The 22,005-nt window shown below is 40.1% G+C and overlaps 1 protein-coding gene across 1 annotated transcript in view; it reads left to right on the plus strand.

Annotated features, from left to right (window-relative positions):
- The first annotated feature begins 211 nt into the window (after positions 1-211).
- The window catches only part of VCAN (versican), a 122,133-nt gene continuing 100,339 nt past the window's right edge, over positions 212-22,005 (plus strand). The window contains exons 1-3 of the mRNA XM_058275658.2: positions 212-808; positions 14,089-14,164; positions 21,044-21,421. Coding sequence (XP_058131641.1) covers positions 14,095-14,164; positions 21,044-21,421 — 448 coding nt within the window. The 5' untranslated portion in view covers positions 212-808; positions 14,089-14,094. The remainder of the gene's footprint in view (positions 809-14,088; positions 14,165-21,043; positions 21,422-22,005) is intronic.

The following is a 22,005-nucleotide window of genomic DNA, read 5'->3' on the forward strand; positions in this document are numbered from 1 at the left end:
ACTCAGTGACCTTATAAACATGCTGGAACCAAGTGCTTTGCTGATACTAGAGTTTCAGTTTACTCTCGAGAAGAACTGACCGCACTCAATAGTCTAAGAGCTTGCCCCAGAAGAGCCTGGGGGCTCCTTTCCCCTCACCCTGATCTGGCAGTGCGGGGGGCGGGGATGTGGGGGTGGGGAGGTGTGGGAGGGCAGCGGTTTCCGCGCTCACAGAGCGATGTGAGTGAGTCGCTGAATGGGGAGCGCTGCTGTCCCCAAGCCGATTGGTACTTCTTGTCAGGAAGAAACTCGTAGAGGTGGGAGTGCCTGGGGAGGAGGCAGGCGGTCCGTACCGCAGGCGAGGGGAGCTGCTTTTCCGCCCCTCCGCCTGCTTTCCGAGCCTAGGCTCTTAAGAGTGGCTGAAGCTGCCGAGCGCTTCAGGAGCCTGTGGACGAACCCTCCTCCTCTTCCTCCTCCTCCTCCTCGCCGAGTCTCCTCCTCGGCGCTGACGGTACAGTGATATAATGATGATGGGTGTCACAACCCGCATTTGAACTTGCAGGCGAGCTGTCCCGAGCCTTTCTGGGGAAGAACTACGGGCAGGCGGGCGCAGCAGCCGCGAGCACTGGGTGCTGTGGACAGGCGCTGGGACCGGGATCTGCGGCCAGCTCCGCATCCTCCCGCATCCTCCAGCACGGTCCCGCACCCTCCGCACCTTTCCCCAGGCCACCGCGCTTCCTATGTGACCCGCCCCGGCAACGCCGAGCCTATTCGCGCAGCGCTGCAGTGATTTTTTGCCCCCAAACTCTGCAATAAGTCGCCTTTCAAGGTAATCACGTTTCTTTTGTTCCCTTTTTAAAAGAAAAACAGAAAAAAAAAAATCGAGCTTGGAAAAAAAGTACACTGTAATTGATAGAAAGCTTTATATGAGGCAAAGAGAACTAACTGTAAGGCTTAAGTTAAGAAAATGTGCGTTTAAAAATGCAGGTAACTTTCAAAAGGCCACTTGGAGAGAATACAGTGGGACCGTGGTGCTGAAAGAGTCAGACAAAAGAAGCCGGGGGTGGGGTGAGGGTAGAAGGACTAACGGAATTGGGGAAAGGGAAGGAAGAGAATTACAGAGAAACCTTAGAAAAGTCCTGGGATGTTGAAGTGGAGAGGAGGCAGGGACCCCCGGCACCTTAATTGTTTTTGTTAACCTGCTCAAGGCAAAAGTTTGAATGGGGACTCCCGAGATTTGCGCTCAGACGAGTCTCTGAAGCCGCCTAGGCGCAGGCCACCTGGAGTCCTGGCCGCTGGTGTGTGGTCAGTGCCCGACCCGACGTTCCTGGAAAGCCATCCTGGGGCAGACCCTGACAGTACCACTCGGAGCCCCAGCAGTTCGGGACCTGCGCGGACGTGGCCTCTTCAGCCCGCAGGCAGTCTTGGGGGAGGTGCGGCCGGGGGCAGTGCAGGGGCGTCTCTGGAGAGTTGGGGTCTGTCACGGCTCTCTCCGGTGCCCCTGGTTCTTTTGTCCCGCGCGGTGCGCAGCCACTAGCAGGGAAGGAGTTGGGGATGGGGGTGGGGTTGTTGGAGCGCCGCGGAGGTCTGGGAGGTGCCTCGGCGGGAAAAGCTTGCATGCCCCGAATGTTAGCTGAGATGTGCAAGAATTTTTCTCACTCTGAACAGCGAAATGGGGCTGTCGCTCCCGTCTCAGCAAGCAAACCAGCTCCCAGAACGCTCTCCAGACAAAGGTGGCTCGGGGACCCGAGACAGGGGGTTTCTGGAAACAGCCCTCTCTCCTCGGCAGCAGCAGTCCTGTTTCCTAACCTTCCCTCCACCCCTCCCAGCTCTCTACCCTAGTTGAGCAACTTCGCTGGCGGGTCCAGCGGCCTTCGAGATCGTGTGCCAGGAGCCTGGGTGGGGGGGAGTGGGGGGACGGGGACGCCCTGGGCAGGCGAGTCTCCCCCCGCCCTGCGGAGGCGAAGGCGAAGGCGAAGGCGAAGGCGGTGCAGAGCCAGATTCCTAGTGCATGCGGACCAGGAGCATCCGGGTTGTCCCGGCTCGCTCTCTGAGTCCCTAGGCGTGGAGAGATCAATGTGTTAGGCAGCGGAGGGGGGGGGAATAGTATCACAGCCCAAATTATCTGCTGTCGGACCCAGGGCAAGTCCTGCATGTCCCTGAAAGATGCTGCGAGATGGAGAAATCCACGCGGCTACTGGAGAGCTGCCCTGCCGCGCACACGCCCGCAGGCAGAAAGGCAGTCTCGCCATCTCTCTTTGTCTCTCACTCTGTCTCCATCTTCTCTGCCTCTCTTCCCCTCTCCCAGCCTCAGCTCCGACTCTCTCACGCCTGCCTCCCCTCCCCCACTGCTGACGAATGAATGGCTGGTGTGAAATCCCTGTCTTCCCTGTCCGCGGAGGCAGGCTGGGAGGGGAGAAGGAAGGGAGGTGGTAGCCTCTTCGGATCTGCCGCTGGTTCCTAGCTTCGGGCTTGCAGAACCAGATGTCTAGGAATATGGAGTTTTATGACGGGTGTGGGCGCCCCCTACTGGAGAAATCCCAGAAGGGGAGAGAAAAGAACGAGCCCTCCAAACCGGGCGAGTCCCTTTCACAACCTTAGGATCTAGGATGAAGGGACCCTAGTTTCCCTTTCCGTTTTTTGTTTTGCACTTCTCGAATCTGCAAAGTAAATCTAGAGAACCCGAAAGGGACCTTATCTACGCGAAGTGCAAAGGTGTCTTCTCCTGAGTCCGCTGGGATTTCCGCAGCGCTCTGGGCGGAGGCTGCAGTTCGGTGGGCCAACACACAGGGCCAGGGGCGGATCCGAGTTTCGTGGGGCTTCCCCGTGTATACAATCTTGAGCGTCTTCTTTAAGAAAGATAATAGAAAATGTCTTTCTCTTGCAATTTTACTAAGGCCTAAGACCGTGTGAATCCAAAGCCAGAGCTCCGTCCCAGGACTCTGCAAAGTAGGGTCCCCAATCCACACATTAACCTTGCTCAATTTTAGGGCAAACGTAGGACGTAGATACTGGAAAGAAGGCGGACGCCGGGAGGAAAAAGAGAAGGGAAAGAGAGGTACAAAGAAGGGACAGTGAAGAAGAAAAGCACGGAGATGGGGGCGGAGGCACTCAGCCAGGCCGGCGCGGACCAGTACGGTTCGTTTCGAGGTTTAGTCTGAATTTCAGGGCTCCTTTTAGGATATTCTTCTAATCCCTTTAGCGGTCACAAACGCGTCCGCAGCGGCGAGCCAGGATGGAAAGGTGGGGGAGGAAATAGATCAGCCGAGAAGGTCCAGCCCCACCTAGAGGGCGGGGGGCTGGGTCGCTTCCCCACCCGCTCAGTTCGCCTGGGAGCTCCCTGCAGCGCCCTGGTCTCCAGCCGCCACCACGTGGGCTAGGGCTTCACCTCCCCGCCCTAGACGGGTGTGACTTCCTGGGTCCGAGACAGTGGTCCCGCGGCGCTACCAGTCCGCGCGGTTGGGGGGCTGAGGGGGGCTGAGGGGCCCCCGGGGCCCCCGCCCTCCTACCCAGTGGAGGCGGGGCTTTATCCCCGGGACCCGGGCGGGGCGAGCCCTCCCCGCCCGCCCCCTAAGCCACCAGAGCCGGCTGGCTGCTGCTGAGGCACACCCAGCACCTCTCCAGACCTCTCCAGGCGGCGCTAAAAAGCACTGGGGGAAAATGGTGTGTTAAGATTTTTTCTTGCTGCTTGGCGGTGGTACGAAGAGTATAGAGTTTTTACCTTTCAGCAGGGGAAGGTAAAGCTTTACTCCAAGCAAACTCTTTTTGGGCAGAAATAGAAGACGGGTTTACCCCGTGCTGCATATATTAACTTTTAAAATATATTCAAGTCAGACAAAAGACGGTTTTTAGTCAAATACAGGACTAATCAGGTTCCAGACTGTCATAAAGAGTTCGTTTAGGATTGGCCAATGATTGCCATTGGACAGAACCGATAGATTTCCAGGAGGGCAAAAATGAAGGCTCCGGGTATTAACTCTGAGGTCCCTGTGCATCAGGAGGCTTAGCACACACCCGGCCAATAGTGGGAGCTGAGCACTCCCCACGAGTGGCCTGGGGGGTCGTGGCATTTCTCCTACTTCTTAGCTTTATTTTTGAAAAGCAGAGTTTCAGTGAACTCTTTGATCTCCTCAAATTCTGTTATCTGATTGATCCATTATCCCTTTTTCTCTCCTTCTAAAAGCTGTTACCCAAGTTATTTTCTAGTATAGCTTAGCCATTGTATCAAACCCATCGTGAACATATTCATGTGAAGTCCTAAAATAGATGTTCTGAATTTAATAAAAAAAAAAAATGAAGGCACCCATGGAAGCAACAATTCGTTTTCTGAGATAAAATATGTTCCCAATTGGGGAAAATGTAATTTGAAAATAAGTAGTAGATTAAAGAGTAAGGTTCTAAGAGTCTGATGACTGGTTCTGAGCTCTAAGTAAAGAAAGGGAGATTTTACAATTGCATATGCGGGCCCTGCAAAAGGTTCCAGGGGATTCCAAAGTGATTGAGCAATTACTTCCTCCAGCAGGAAGTCCACAGTTCTCAATCTTGTGGGTGCTGGGAACAGGGATGGGGTTTAAGACAATTGCTTAGGGCTTACGCAAGAATTCAAACTTTTTTTCTTGGTAGCTAAAAAAAAATTTTTTTTTTTAATTAAAAGTTCTCCCAGAGTTGTGTTTCCCGCTTTTCGAAAATGAAGTTTGGTAAGAACTTCCCAAGATTTTTATATTTTTATCGGTTCCTCTTAGTTTTTCTCTCTGTCCTCATACTCTGATACCAGTATCTGCAAACTTGTAAACAATCTAACTTTGTTTGGAAAGGACCGAAAAAGCTAACTCAAGGCCTGATTAATTAATGTTAGAGATATACCCATTATTCTCTTTTCTCACATTATTATGCAAAGTCCCTTGTGGTTAATGGTTGTTCACTAATTGAGCATCAGAGCCTTTTAGAGAACAAGTATTAACCAATACTGACTCTCATAGTCATATAATATAGCCCACTCGCCTTTCTTAGTCAAGTTTAAACATTGTAGTGGACCTTGTTTATAAACAAAGATCCCTAGACACTACATTTAAAATGCGATATTGCCCTGTGACAGAGCAGAACTTCTCAAGACACATGGTTTTTTTGAGGAAAAGAATGAATGATCCTAGTAGGCTATTGTTTAACCTCTCCCCTAGAGAAACCGTTTAGGACTGACAACATACATTGTTGGAGGTTACCAGCTCTGGTCTGAAGAAACACACTGATTATTGCATAGGTCTGTACTTGAGCAGAAAACACAAAACCTGTGCTTTCTCTGATTTGGAATGAGAATAGGTGGGAGTAGAAATAAAGGCATTGGCTAATCACATCAGTGAATTTTTGCCAGTTTCCTCTTGGAGGCTAGAGTTGATACATTATATGTATATGTATATGTGTGTGTGTGTATGTATTATATATAATATCATATGTATCCTGGGTTTTTATTTTTTTTTATTTTTATTTTTAAAGATTTATTTATTTATTTAATTCCCCCCTTCCCCCGGTTGTCTGTTCTCTGTGTCTATTTGCTGCGTCTTGTTTCTTTGTCCGCTTCTGTTGTCGTCAGCAAGCACGGGAAGTGTGGGCGGCGCCATTCCTGGGCAGGCTGCACTTTCTTTCGCGCTGGGCGGCTCTCCTTACGGGTGTACTCCTTGCGCGTGGGGCTCCCCTACTCGGGGGACACCCCTGCGTGGGGGGGGGGCACTCCTTGCGTGCATCAGCACTGCGCATGGGCCAGCTCCACACCGGTCAAGGAGGCCCGGGGTTTGAACTGTGGACCTCCCATGTGGTAGACAGACGCCCTAACCACTGGGCCAAGTCCATTTCCCTATCCTGGGTTTTTAGACACTGCATAGCTGCTACTCCTGATTGTACCAGAGGTGTTATATTTCAGTGCAGAGGATCTTTGTTTAATATGTTTAATATGTTTGTCAGTTATGTTACTTATGTTTCCTGAAATTCTTCAGGATAGATCTTTTGTTAATAAAATGGTAAAAATGCATATTTACGTCTAAATTGACACCTACTTTTTAATCTATATACAACCTACTTCATTCTTCTAAGGAATTTTAGAGGTGTATATGTCTGTAAAAATGAAAAAAAGATTACATAGTTTATAATAAACACATATAATATGGTAAAATATTTTATTATTAAATTACTGAATTAGATATTAACTGTAGCATAGTGGAATAAGCATTAGACTTGGAATCATAAAGTTTGAATTGCACTCACCAACTGAAAAGACCAGGTTAAGACCCACCTTCTGTACCTTTAGTTTCCAAATTTAATTTTAAATGGATATATGGTTATTAAGATCAGAGGGTAAAACCTGTGAAAGGGCTTTAATCATTGAAAAACTATATGAATAAGGGGGTATGAATATGTTTGTGGCACTCATATTGATCTAATTCTATAACATTAACAAAAACAGCATTACCAAACCATGTATTTCCTACTAAATCTATTAAATGTCAGGTAGTGCATGATTTTTATGAATGGGTCTAGTTTCATTGAATGAAAGACCAAGTCCAGAAATAGACTTAAGTGGACATGGGAATTCAGTGGGAAGGTTCATGAGTTGGGAATTAGTTAATAAAAAGATGGTATATTCATGTAATGGGAAAATATGCAGCTGTTGAATAAAACATTGTCACAAAAGTATACTTGCTGATTTGAAACATTTTCCAAGCTATATTGTATCTTAAGTGAATAGTATGTATAATATTCATCAAATTATGTAAAAAGTGCCATATACTCTTTTTTAAAAGAATTCATGCATAAAGCCATGTATCATTATATTCATTCATTCAACAGATATTTACTAAGTACCTGGACGCTGCGGATACAGCTTTGAATAAAATTTCAAAGACTCTGTTCTTTTGGAGCTTGTATTTTGGTGGAGAAAAGCAAACCAAATACACTCTCACACACACACACACATAATGGTGATATATGCTGTGATGAAAATAGAGCAGGGTAAAGGGAATGGAGAGTGCAGTGTGTTTTTTTAGGTAATGAGCAAGGATGAGCAGGAGTTCTCCAAGCAGAGGACAGAGCAGTGCTAAGGGTGATGTGAAAAAGCTTCACCAAGGCCAACTTCAAGAATCCAATTGCTGACTGGTGATAAATTCATTTGGGGCCATTACTCATATGAAGTAAATTCATGATATTTCATGTCTAAACCATGAGATTTCTCTCTTCATTACAGCAATTACTCCTTGTGAGAAAGAACCCAGAAGCAATATGATAGGCAGGCAGTGTTCATTACATCCCGTTTGTGGCTGAGGTATCCTAGACAATTGGTTGTCTAGGGTAACTAATTAGCAGAATGGAAAACAAAACTACTGTGTTTGTGTCCTTAAGTCACCCCTTGCTCAGCTGGGCTTCCCCAAGATCAAGGGAAGAATACTAAATATCTGTTTAATAAAACCTTGGCTCTCTCTTTGTCTGAGGCAGCCCATCCCTGGCATGGCCCTTGTCCTCTGCAGTCATTTCGCAGTTCAGCACTCTATTGACCTTGTCTCTGTGTCTCTTCCGCAATTAAACAGTCTCGGTCAGCTGTACCTTGATTGTTCAATGACTTTCTCCTTTTCTCATTGACCACACTAGAGTAGAGGGCTAAATATAGGCACTGGTTCTCATGTCTCCCACGTCTTTCCATGGAGCCAGACTTGTTATCACTAACAGACTATGCTTACAAGATAACCATGGAAGAGCAGAGGAGTAGAAATGGGGGTTGGAATGGGGGAATAGTGCTAAAAAGAAAGAAAGAGGCTTCGGAAAGTTTCCCATTTAGTAAGATCAATGCTAATGGCAAATAGCGTGTCCTGACAACTCAGGCCATGGACATAGCCATAAGAAAATTAAGGAAGTAGAATGAGTGTCCACGAAGTTTGAGGAAAAGGTGATGAAACTGTAATTCTTAGACAATCTAGGTCAGTAAAAGCACTCTCAGATATTAACTGGAGAGAGACATTACCATCCTTTAATTCAAGGGTTGCAAGCTCAGGAGATAATAGGGCATAGAGTCAAAAAGGATGGGAGGTTAAGTGGAGGGCAGTGATGGCCTAGCGCCCACAGAGCTAAATAAGCTGCTGCTTGTTTAGTGCTGATGACAAAGCTGGGATATGGACCAAGTGTGGCTAGGTCTTCTAATTTGTCAAGAGACATGAGGGATCTGGGATTTAGTGTGAACTCCAAATTTTAAACGTTGGGTTTGGGTATATGTATGTAACTTATACAAATGTTTTAACACACAACTGATCTCTCCTTTGTAATTTTTAAAACATTTTATTTTAAATTACTTTCAAACTTATAGAACAGTTGCAAAAATAATACAAACTCCATACATAGAATTCCAACATACCCCAGCAACTCTTCCCCTACTCCCACCCCCGGATACCTAGATTCACCATTTTATTATTTTGCCACATTTGCCATTTATTTCTTGGCACTTAAGTTTATTGAGGTTCCCTTGTATGTGACATGTTGCTTCTTTCTTGTGACTTTCATAATTCTCTCTTTATCCTTGGTATTCAACAGTTGGATTATAACATGCATGGCATGTGTCTATTTGGGTTTAATGTTTGGAGTTTGTTGAGCATTTTGGATGTGTATAATTCATGTCTGTCATTAGAACTGGGGAGCTTTCAGCCATTTTTTCTTTGATGATTCTCTCCGTTATATCTCTTTTTTCTCCTTTTGGGTTTCCCACAATGCATATATTTGTATATTTGATAGCATCCCACAGGTTCCCCATATTCTATATACTTTTTTCATTCTTTCTTCTTTCTGCTTCTTAGACTGAATGATTTCAATTATGTTATCTTTAAGTTCTCTGGTTCTTTCTTCTGCCAGCTCCAATCTACTATTGAATCCCTCAAGGGATTTGTTTTTCTTTTACTGTTTTCAGGTCTGTTTTTTTTCTCCTTTTAAAATTCCCATGTCTTATTGATAATCGCTCTGTGTTCATATACCTTTTCCCTTTTTTATTACATTTAAAAATATTTTTAAAGATACTTCAGATAAATATTACATAAAAATATAGGGGATTCCCATCTGCCCCACTTCCTACCTTCCTACCCATCCCACACTTTTCCACATTTAACAACATCCTTTATTGGTGAACATATATTGAAGCATTGCCACTAACCATGGGTTATAGCTTACATTATAGTTTATACTTTATCCTGCACAGTACTGTAAGTTATGACAAAATATATAATGGCCTGTATCTGTCACTGCAACATCATGCTGGACAATTCCAGTGTCCCCAAAATGCTACTATATCACACCTATTTTTCCCTCTTTCTCCCCTCAGAACCTCCAGTCGCCACTACCTTCACATCAATGAAAACAGTTCTTCCACTGCTAGAATCACAATAAGTCTGTAGTAGAATAACAGTAAGTCTACTCTAGCCCATCATTCATTCCTTAATACTGAGGATTCTAGGATGGTGATGCCCACTCTGCCTCTAATTGAGAGGGGGCTTAGATCCCATGGGGCATATGGATGGGACTGTCTTGCAGTTACAGAATCTCTGTTCCTTGGGATGGTCATTGTCCTTCATCATCTCTTTGTTAGTTGTCCTGAGTGAGTCCAATGTACTGGAGAGTAGGTGTTGCAACTTTGTTGAGTTTCAGGGCCCACTTGGCACAAGGAAGGGCCAGAGATTTGAGACTCTTGGACATACATTTATCAAGTATAGTAATAACTAAAGGTTCATATAGAAGGAACCCACCAGGTGTAGGGAAACCAGAATGAGTCTAACTCTGTCACACTGGGAAGCATAAATATTATACCAAAGTAAGGCCCACTGATAGGGTGCCAAACTCTTGAGCTGTCTATCCTGATTATAGTTTCTGGGTATCTCTAGAGCCCTCAGGAGCTCAGCTATTTGAGACACTGTTTATTGTGGCAATCAATGAGATCCTGCTGAGACTTGCATAAGTGCAACCTCTGGAATGACCTCCTGACTCACTCTGAAATTGCTTAACCATAAAAAGTCATTTGCATTTACCATTTTCTCCTTTTGGTCAAGGTCCTTTTCCAGATGTATTGCTAGTTGGTGCTTGGTAATAATGCCTTGGTGCTAGGAGGCTTATCCCTGAGAGTCATGTCCCATGCTGAGGGGAAGGTAGTGTGTTTATATGATGAGTTTGGCTTACAGACAAGTCATATTTGAGCAACAAGGAGGGCCTTAGGAAGTAACTCTTAGGTAATATATAATACTAGGCTAAGTTTCAGTTCCACAAGAATGGGTTCATAAGTACAATCATCAATATCAAGGGCCTATTGCAATGGTCTACACTTGCGGATTCTTGCTGTACCACCAGAGAATGGAGCAGAACTCCCCAGGATGGGAATTTGATATTCTTTTTGTTCTTGTGTGGATCTCCACCCACCATGACAATGTCCAATGCTTTCGTTGTGGAGATGATGCCTTGAAGCATCTTACTCTGTCATCTTGCTCTTCTTTCTATTTTTAATGCACTGGCTTTCTTCCCTAGCCTAGTCCAAGGGACTCTGATGAATATACTTGTTATATACTTACATAGATGAAGGACCATTTCACATCCTTCAAAAAAAGAGGCACTATTATAGGGATGGAGTATGGCACACAAAAATTAGACATTTGAGTATCTGTCTTGGATAGGAAGCTAGGATACAGAAAACCAGATTCCTGGTTCAAAAGACACTTCCTCCTGGTGCTATGAGAAACCAGATATTGACAAGCATCAGATATTATTAAGTCATGGCAAATATTCAACTGGATTGATTCAAATGTGTTTCAAGTGTTAAGTAGCCTACCTGAGCATGTACACAAAGATTGTTGGCAGTTGTATTAGTCAGGGTTCTCTAGGGAAACAGAATCAACAGGAGATATCTGTCAATTGTGTGCAATTTTATGAGTCTCTCCTGTGCCCATGGGGATGCATAAGTCCAGGTTCTGCAGGCCGGCTGCAAACCAAGGGCTCTGATGAAAGTCCAGTGACGTCCTTGATGAGTTTCCAGGAGAAGTTGGCTGTCCAAAGACAAGCTGGGAAATTCTCTCTGAATGCTGAACTCACTTCCCCTTTTAAGGCATTCAACTGATTGGATAAAGCCTCACTTCTTGCTGAGCGCAATCTCCCTGATTGATGTAGATGTAATCAGTTACCTATGCAGTAAAGTCACTGGTGACTAAAGTCCATAAATGTTCTTGTATTACATTTAGCCTAGTGCTTTCTTGACCAAACAACTGGGCACAGTTACCTGGCCAATTTTGACACATTAGTCTAACCATCATAGCACTTATGTTTCAAAGTGTGTTTTTGGATAGAATGGAGGCATTGTCTTTCATTTGGCTTGCAAACATTGCTCAAGGTCTACTCTGAACCTGACACTCTAGAAATATTGTAAGATTTATTAAATTGAACAAGATACCAACTTTGCCATCCAGAAGCCTACTGTTCTACAAAGGAGATAAAATATGTTCATAGATAATGATTTCAAAGTACATAGCAAACTACTGTTTGACAATTTATTACAAGAATAAAGTTGTACACTGCTACCACCATAGTAGAGCTTCAAATTTAGAAATATTTTAAAATATTAAAATTTAAAAATACTTTCCTTTTTATTATTAGTGATATAAAACCAGGAAGAGAAAACCTGCAGAAATTCTGTATGTCACTTTAATAATAAATATTGAGTGTTGAACACAATATCTGAGTTGCATTTTATATACATTATTTTACTAGTTCTTACAATATCACCAATAAGAAATACTAATTTTCACTATTAAATAGCTACAGAAAATAAGGTTTAGACTGAGTTAGGAACTTAACCAGAATGTTAGTGGAGTGTAAATTGGTGAGTGCAGAATTTGAATTTGGGACTGTTTGACAACAGAGCCCAGACATTTAACATTATGCTTCTAAATGTTTCTGAAAAAAAAAGCTGAGGGCAATTTTTCTTGAAGGAATATAGGAAATTATTATTTATAATTAAAATAAATGTTTCTTGTCTGGATTCAGTTAATACTTGAGAATGAATTTCCTTAAACAGCATTTTATGAAACAATCCAAACTTTGGAAACATTAGAGAGTCTGTGAAATTGATACTTTATTTTCCCCTGAAATATTTTAATATTTTATTTTCCCCTGAAATATTTTAATATTTCCTTTAGATATAGGTGTGTCTTTCCCGCCTATAGTAATATCTTATAGAAATCCAGAAATGGTGGAAATATATGGTGTTTCCTTATTAGCATTTAACAAAGTCTATTAGCATATCCCAATAACTATTTGATAGAAAATAAACATAATTATCAAGGTTAATGTGGGGTTATCAACTCTGTGATTTTCATTGTGAGTTGTCAAATGGCTGAGAGATGAAAACCATGAAATATATAATGTAGTAGCTTTATAAATGCCCTTTAGGAAACATCTAGAATAGAAGAATTTTAGAGAGATTGCAATATCTTATTTCTAAATATATAGAAATCAAATGCAGACAATATTAAGGAAAAAGGAATAGCTGTCATGAGCTAAAAAAATTTGAACTTGGGCACAGATTTGACTTGGATTCCTACAGCATTTCTTTTCAATGTAGGTTGCCTATATGATGTAGAATTAGACATTTTCTAAGGAAGGTGTGAGGAAATTACTTAGAGCATCAACTATACTTTGTGTCACTTAGGATGCATGCAGCTGCAAGTAACAAAAAGCCCTGATTGGAGTCTAAGCAATAAGGAATTTATTGTCTCACATAAAATAAAATACAAAGGTAGGTCTAACTCCTTAGGATTTAAGACCTTTTCTCTGGATTCTCTCTCAGCTTCATCCACAAAGGTTATCCTATATAGTAATGGATGAAATATAGATATAAAAGGAAACCATCTCTTCCTTTCTGTCTTATTAAGATTGATGGATCTTTCCCAGGAACCTTTCCCCCACCCCAGCAGAGATCCCTTACATCTCATTTGCCAAAATTGCATCACGTAATCGGAAGTGAATCAAATGTGACCTCTCTAATTGGTTTAGTATAATCAGAATAATCCACCTTGGGCTGCTGTTGGACCTGGGTTTCTTTAAAGTGTGAAGTAAGACTCACACTGGAATGGGATCAGAGTTTTGTTAAGAAGGAGAAAGAGAAATGGCTCTTGGGTAGTCAACCAACAATGGTTGTTATAGAATAGACTAAATATAACTGAGTAGGAATAACTGTGGAAACCAAATCATCTGCAGATTTTCTGAGGGTGGGTCTTTGAATTCTAGATGATCCTCAACACAGGTACTTGTCCTCCCCATAATCATAGCTTCATAGAAATTCAAGCTGGAAGGGATTATAATGAGACCTAGATTGTTAAATGCTTTGCTTGCCCAAGGTCAAAGGATAAGTTAATGGCAAAGCCAGGGCAGGGTTTTTTGACAGAATGTTTTCTTTTATTCGTTACTCTTGAGAATTTAGAACTGTTGGAACTGCTTTAAAATCTCATGGAAAGCACGGTAGCTTTTGTAATTGTCAGCTTTTTTTGTTTATTTTGTTTGTTCAGCCACTTAGAAACTAAATCAAGTCTGAGTTCTAAAAAACCTGCTAAAGTCCTCATTCTCTGTTTTATGCCATGTGCATGAACCCTCAACATGTTCTTTCCCATCTCCCATTTGATTCAATTTCTTTCCTTTCAGCATTTCTCTCTATTGCTTCCTCATATTCTCTTACTCCATTCATGACCAGCTTCCTGTTTCCAAAGAGACTTTGTGTTCACCCCTCCCTCTTTGCCCCAGCTCCTAGCTGCTATTTCTTAGGCTGTAGTTAGTATTGTTTTTCCTAAGGCTTACTCATCTGTGTTTGTCACAAATTGACATTTGTCCCCAAATTGAATTCTGGAATTATTTTGGTAAATATTGCATTTGGTGATATTCAAACTAATAGTTAAAGTGTTGGGACAACTTCTCCTATTACAAATTCCCCTCTGTTTTTACAATACAAGAGGAGCTGCTTTTTTGTATTCTTAATACATACAATGCAAAGCATGTAGTTTGTGGTCTACCAAAAACCTGAATGCTTATGATTTACTTTGCATTCTTCTTCATTTCTAGGACAAGATGTTGATAAATATAAAAGGCATCTTATGGATGTTCTCTACCTTAATAGTAACGCATGCACTACATAAAGGTGAGTGTAGTAACAATTTCTTTGGTGTAATTTGGAATCAAAATTTGAGTACTGGGTGATGGAATGGTAATATAGAATCATTGAGAATATTACAGCTAGAAATATTAGGCTGAAAACAGTGGTTTTAAATCAATCAATCAATAAAACCAAAATAATGAACAGGGTACAAAAGAAGCAAATGAGCTATCAGTTACTTCCCAAGTTACTTTCAGACCATGGGCAAAGGCTCTTATCTGATACTGTGAACACTTTAAAAATCCATCTTCTTCAGTTCTACTTCTCAAAAACTTTCCTATAAAAAAAGAAAGATTATTAAACACTCAAGAGGATACCGTTTTAAAAGAGGCAAGAAGATAAAGAAAAAGATGAAAGATGAAAGTTTACCCTTATTTCCCTTTTTATTTTTTTTATTATAATTGGACAGATATTCATGTACTATATTCCACAGATTTAAATTTTATGTCCATCTAATGAGGATTCTACAATTCTAAATTTATTATTTAATATATTCAAGGAGATATGTCAAGGAACTTGAAGAAAGCTACTACACTGAGTTTTAGAGATATGGCTTCTACTTCTTTACCCTCTCTAGACTCAGCTTCCATCTCTTCTTCATATTCCCCCTGTGTATCAGCCTCTTTAAAATAATTTGGAATTCCATTCACTGGTATTCCTGCTTCCTGAGTTTTTGACATGTAATTCCTTCTGCATGGCACTCCCTTTTCTTGTTTTCCACAGTTCCAACTTGAAGTTATTCTTCAAGACTTAAGTTCAAGTGTCTTCCATCTAGCTGCCCATCCATCCATCTATCCATCCATCCATCCATCCATCCATCCATCCAATCATCCTTTTACCCACCCATTGATGACATTTTTGGGGTACCTCTCATGTTCTGGGCATTATTCTGGGTGACTAGAGATAAAACAGTATACATGTCATACACTGTGCAAGCTTTCATTAAATGTAATCTTTTAGTTAAAATGAGACAGGAATAAGCAAATAAACAGGTGAACAATACTTTCAGATTGATAAAACTTAAGCAGAGTGATAGCATAGAAAATGGCTTGGGTTGAGGGGAGGTAATACTTTAGCTAAGATGCTTAGCAAAGGTCTCTTTGAGCAAGTAACATTTAAACTGATACATGAAAGATGATAAGGAGGAGCCAGTCAGCCATAATCTGGCCTTAAATTAGGAAGAAATGTAGTATCTGAGCAACAGAAAGTCACTGTAGGTGGAGAGTTGTGACCAAAGGGCAAGTAGGATATATGGACAGAAAGATAGAGACAAGTTCATATAAATAAAAATGCCTATCATTTGGGTAGGACTTTCCGTGAGCCAGGAACTGTTTTATGGGCTCTATATCAACTCATTTAATCATCCATTACCCATGTATTATGCACAGGAAACTCACGTACTCAGGAACAGAAACGCTAAGTAACTTGCTAAAAGTCACGCAGCTGGTAAGTAGCAGAGCTGGGAGAAGAACCCAAACAGTCTTAACAGTCTATGCTCTCAACCCATCATCTTATACTTCTTGTCTATGTAGAGCATCGAAGTCTTCAGAAATGACTTTAGATTTTATTCCAAGTGTAATCGGAAGTACTGGAGGGTTTCAGCAGGTGAATGACACAAAAGGATGAATGCTTTAAAATTTTTATTCTGCCTGCTCTGTACATAATTGATTATAGGATAGCAAGTGTGTCAGCAGGAAGATCATTTAGAGGGTTATTGTGGTAGCTTATGCGTGAAATAGGATAGCTTGTATTAGGTGGTGGCAGTGGAGGTGGAAAGAAGTGATTGGATATGTGGCGGTGGAGGATTCAGAATCCACTAATGACTGAAATGTGGTGTGGTGAGGGCAAGAGAGGCATCCAGGATGAGCTGACTCCTGGGATGGATCCATCTCTATCCAAGCCCCTTTCCAGCCAATTGAGAAGGCCTTTTGCTCTCCCATTGTTCCTTGTGTTGTTACAGCTATCACAGCACTTATCACTTGCTTGTGACAAATTAATCCTTGATTTTCTTCTCAAATAGATTGTGAGCTGCAGGAGGACCCATCCTTCATCTTCTAGTAGAGTACCTGACACACTGTCAGCACTTCAGCATTTTATGCATTGAATGAATAACTGAATAAATAACTGAATGAATGCTGCAGTAAATGGCCTAAATGACTATCAGAGTCTAGGCTCCACTGATTTGTTAAAAGCCCAGAAACTGTCTTCTTCTAAGTTTCAGGAAGTTAAATGAAGTTGGAGAGGGAAGATAATAGCACCCAGTGAAGAGGGAGGCCATAGAAAGGAGATATGGAAATGGCGGGTTGGTTTGGTGGACAGTAAAGGAAAGGTAATTAATTACAGAGGAAGTAGGGTGAGAATCTCCCAGCATGAGGCAGACATCTCTCCACTTAAAACGAAGTTTAGATTCTCCACTTAAATGTAGGAAACAACTCAACAAAAGCAGTGGAAAAACAACGCAACAAAAGCAGTACACCAGACACTTATGGGGTAGCTCCGTGACAGTATTTAAAAGTAGTAAAAATTGCTTAAAATGTTGAGTACTATGTAAGTGTATTCCCTAATTAATGTATGTAATATTATCTCTGATGAGGCAGCTGATTTTATTATCCCTATTTTACAGATGAGGAAAGAATAGCATCAGGAGTTTGGAGGCATAGCTAATATGCAAGATCATAGAGCAAGTGAGTCCTGGAGCCTGGAGTTGAATTCTGGCAGTTGGGCTCCATAGGCTATGCTCTTAATCACTACTTAAATCCAAGAATAAAGTTCTTTGTAAATCTGTGATTACTATCAAGAGATGCAATTTTTTATTTGTTTTGGGTTAATTTCAGGAGAAGTTTATGTGAAAGTTGAACCCCAAAGGCTATTTATTATTCTGGAGGTTTATAGGTATAAGAATATTAAAAGCTTTGATTGTATATAAATATATATTCACGTAGAATCCAGTCTTAACAATGAGATTAGCAAAAAGTTAATCTCGTGATTAACATATGAGACATGATTAACATGATTACATGAAACAGATTTCCAAAGTTCGTAGTGGGATACACAGCAGTAACTTGTCACATCAGTGCAAGTTCTTCTATTTTAGAGTTTTCTTTTTTTATTCCAAAGCACTCAGGAGATCAATGACTAAAATTAATGAACACATTGTATATACTGAATTTTGGTTTTATGCTAACAAAAGAAGAGCTCTTTCTTTAATAGTAATTATATTAGTTTATGATTGGCCCAACCAATGATTTTCTAGGATTGACATAGTTATTTGTAGAAGTGGAATCATGTACAGTCATGAGGAAATGAATGAATGAGGAAGTAATATTTATCACTTGAGAGAGTGAGGAATTTCCATATTTTCAATCTGACATTTATTTAGCCAAAGTCTGTGTGTGTTTGGACAAATTGTGCAGATGGAATTTACATGATCCTTATTTGGCAGAATTTACTGACAGAGTATGAAGGATAATTCATTACTTAGCTTTTTCTCCCTTATGTATCTGTTTAGATCACGAAACATTTGGTGAAAACAGTGAGCTTTGTGTCAGGATTCATTTTTTTTACTTGCATTGTCAAAGTTTCAAACAAGTTTCTGCAGGTAGAAGTTTTTTTTTTTTTTTTTTTTTAACACACATGGTTTATAAACATTATACTCTGAACTACTAAGTTTCTTTCTTAAAATATTTAGATTTGGTGAACTTAATTCTTGTGTCCCAGTCCATTAAGACCCAAGATTTAATACACAAAAGAATTGACCACACAACTTTTTGTTAATCTCATTGTTAAGACTGGATTCTACATGAATATACATTTATATACAACCAAAGCTTTTAATATTCTTATACCTATAAACCTCCAGAATAATAAATAGCCCTTGGGGAATTTACTTTTTTTGACATCATTTTATTCAGTTGTAACTTTTCTTTACAGCACAATTATTTAGCAATGTCCTCACTTTCAGAAATCTCCATATTGGATAGATTAGGAAGAATTTCATGTCTGCCCCTATACATCTAAAATTGTGAAAAGAACTATGATCTAGTAATACATATCAAGGAATCAGAAGTCATTTATCTTTAACTCATTTTAAAGGAAATGATAGTCTCATACTTTCTACCATAATTGAAGTGTATGGTAAAGGTCTTTATTCTCCATAAAGAAAGCAAAACTTTTATTTCTGGTAAAAAAATCATCTAAATAATTCTTCAGGAAGGAAAATGAAGAGATTCATAGAGCATATGATGAATGTAAATTAGGTGATTTATACATTACAGAATCCTTACCACCTCCCCTTCCCATGACTCCTATTCTTGGCAAAAAACTTTAAGGTATCTTTGTGCTGTCATCATCTTCTTAGTTGGGTCCAAATTAAAGGATTATGAAACAAGTAGGGGTCACTCTCAGGAAGTCACCTATGGACTTTATGGATCTATTAAAAATATCATGAAATTATTCAAAGGTTTCTGTTTAGATAGTATTAAACAAATGTAGAAATAAGAATGATCTAGACTCTGAAAAGAAACCAAGACTGACTTCTTAAGAGCCTTAATTTATGAGTAAAGGAAGAACTCAGTAAATACCAAAGCTAAGAGATTCCTCAATTAGGCTTAGGGAGGCAAGTGTTCTGGCTTAAGTTCTGTCACCCACCAGCTGGGAGCTTGAGTGTCACTACCTCTCAGTAGAGAATTCTTACTAAGGGAACGGACCAATTTCACTCTGAGATTAAACTATAATGAGATAACAGTTCCCCCATTAGAATGGCTATTGTTTTAAAAATGGAAAATAAGTATTGGAGAGGATACAGAGAAATTGGAAACCTTGTACATTGTTGGTGGGGATGTAACATGGTGCAACCACTGTGGAAAATGGTTTGGCAGTTCCTCAGAAAGGTAAACATAGAATTAGCAATTCCACTGTTAAGTGTATAACCAAAAGAGTTGAAAGCAGGGACTTAGGCAGATATTTGTACACTGTTCCAGCATTTTTCACAACAGCCAAAAGATACAAGCAACCCAAGTGTCCATCAAAAGATGGATGGATAAACAAGATGTGGTATAGCCATACTAAGAAATATTATTCAGCCACAAAATGAAGTGATGAAGTGCTGGTACATGCTATTATATGGACGAATCTTGAAGATATCATGTTGAATGAAATAAACCAGACACAAAAGGACAATATTGTGTGATTTTGCTTATCTAAAATACTTAGAATAAGCAAATTCATTAAGACAGAAAGGAGAATAGTGTTTATGAGGGGTGGGGTAAGGGGAAAGTGGGAAATTATTGCTACATGAGTATGCGTTTTGGTTTGGGATGATGAAAATAGTCTGGAAGTAGATAGTGGTGAAAATTGCCCAATATTGTCAATATATTTAGTGTCAAAGAATCATCTACTTAAAATGGTTAAAATTACTTTTATGTTACAAATAATTTACCACAATTAAATTATTTTTAAAATGGAATTATTTCCCTTTTGTATTATTCCAGAATGCTAATAATCTCAGTAACATTTTAAAGATAACTTAGTACAGCTAATGAACAGCACACATAATTTTATTTTTATTTACTCTTGCTAATAAGTGCCTCAAACCATCTTTTGGACAAGTTATATATAGATTAATAAAATGATTTTTAAAATACAATGACCATTATAAATTTAACATGAGTGATTTCTATCATAAAAATGCTATATAGGATATCATATTAATTATTTTAGATTTATTTGCATCAAAGATTTATAGAATAGTCTTTTTTGAAGTTAAATTTCAATGTTTAGCAATGGAGTATATTACTTTTTCTTAAAGAACATAATATCTGCATACTATCTTCCTGCAATTTTCAAAATGACTCATCTGCAGCTGGATCCATGGGGCTACATTGAAAACTATATCATTTTTGGTGTATGTTGCCAATAGTTTTGACCAGTAGCTCACATTGTGTTAAATACATATGATTCTATAAATTAAAAATCATTATTTTCTTCCACCTAGGGGCTCTTATTTTTGACCATTTTATCATGAAATGGATTTGCTTGTGCATTAACAACAACTTCTATTGTTATTGCCAGTACATTTTCTAGTCTGATTAGCAGGTCCCAGGGGGAGGAGAAATGCATTACTGTAGAATGCAAGATTTTCTTTTGCATGTGATGGTGCTGAATTGTAGACATTGTATTCCTGATCACTAAAAGTTCAAGGGCTTACACAGGAAATTCTACAGCTAAATATTTTTAAAGCAGTAGCCAACTTTCCTCTTAGGAGATAATCGAGAAGCAACGTTTCATAGCAAAGTGACTGAGGCTGGATTTGTCATTATGATGAAACCCTGTGGATCAAACACAGGACTAAAGAGGGTCATTCAAGTGTAGTCTTCCCCCTGCTCCAATCCACTGGAGTAACTTTTTAAAACCATTCTAACTCTCCTCTTTGAATTTTATTTTCATCACCTCTAAGTGGCAGTTATCTTAACAAACATTCTTCATCTTCTGATACACATAATCGTCACCTTTCAACAGCTCTTCCTCAACTTGTTCCCAAACCTGCACTGTGGATCTCAGTCTGCCCTTGGTTGCTTTCTTTTATTAATACTTGCCTTATTTTACCATTTGTTGTGTTGATATTAAGCACTAAGTTACAAATACTTTAAATTCAATGTATAAAAATAAACATTATTGATCCCTGTTTTTGTTATAAAGCATTATTGAAATGTTATTCTGTTCTCTGTATATGAAATCTTTCTAATTATTTCACATATTGGAGTTATCAACCGAATCAGAATAAAAGTTTCTTGCCCATTCACAAACTTGATGTACTCAATTTGGTTTTTTCAAGACTCTTAATGTGGTGTTTTCTCTTTCCTCTAGTTAAAGTGGAAAAAAGTCCACCTGTTAAGGGTTCCCTCTCTGGAAAAGTCAACTTACCTTGTCATTTTTCAACCATGCCAACGTTACCACCCAGTTACAATACCACCAGTGAATTTCTCCGAATTAAATGGTCTAAGATTGAAGTGGACAAAAATGGAAAAGACTTAAAGGAGACTACTGTTCTGGTGGCCCAAAATGGGAATATCAAGATTAGTCAGGGCTACAAAGGGAGAATTTCCGTGCCTATGCACCCCGAGGACGTGGGCGATGCCTCCCTCACTGTGGTCAAGCTGCGAGCTAGTGACGCGGGCCTCTACCGCTGTGACGTCATGTTCGGAATTGAAGACACTCAGGACACCGTGTCGTTGGCGGTGGATGGTAAGGCTTTAGGAATCTGTAAGAAGATAATATAATATACCTGGTTCCGAAGTACATTGAAAAGAGCACTGTATCAGTCAGGGCTTGGACAAGAAGGAAAAACATTAATCAACACACCCATTCATGTCTTTCACCAGAACTGAACTTTTATTCTTTCTGGGGGTCAAAGCAAATGATTTTTTGCACAGTAACATCATTCATTAAATAAGTAAAGTGTAGGAGAGTGTATTGGAAATAACAAATTCCAATACAATAATCAATTCAATAATCATTATGGTGTTCACCCTCATTCAGTGTCAAGACCTTTCAATGATTACTCCTCAGTTTTAATCTTCGTTTTGTTTCAAATTTTACACAAACATACATCAACTTCTTTTTTCTCCTTTCCCCCCCTCATTCTCTTAATATTAAAATCTTTGTTTGCTTTTAAGAAATATAAATTCTATCTGGACCTATCTTGAAAAAATTAGGTTCTTATTAAGTACAGTGTCTTAAAAAGTCAGTATTCAGTATGCGTTTGAATTTGATCAGAATATGAACTGAGTGAAATGTTTTAAAACACTAATATACTAGTTGTTATTCAT

The sequence above is a fragment of the Dasypus novemcinctus genome, chromosome 2, assembly GCF_030445035.2.
Source record: "Dasypus novemcinctus isolate mDasNov1 chromosome 2, mDasNov1.1.hap2, whole genome shotgun sequence".
Taxonomy (NCBI): domain Eukaryota; kingdom Metazoa; phylum Chordata; class Mammalia; order Cingulata; family Dasypodidae; genus Dasypus; species Dasypus novemcinctus.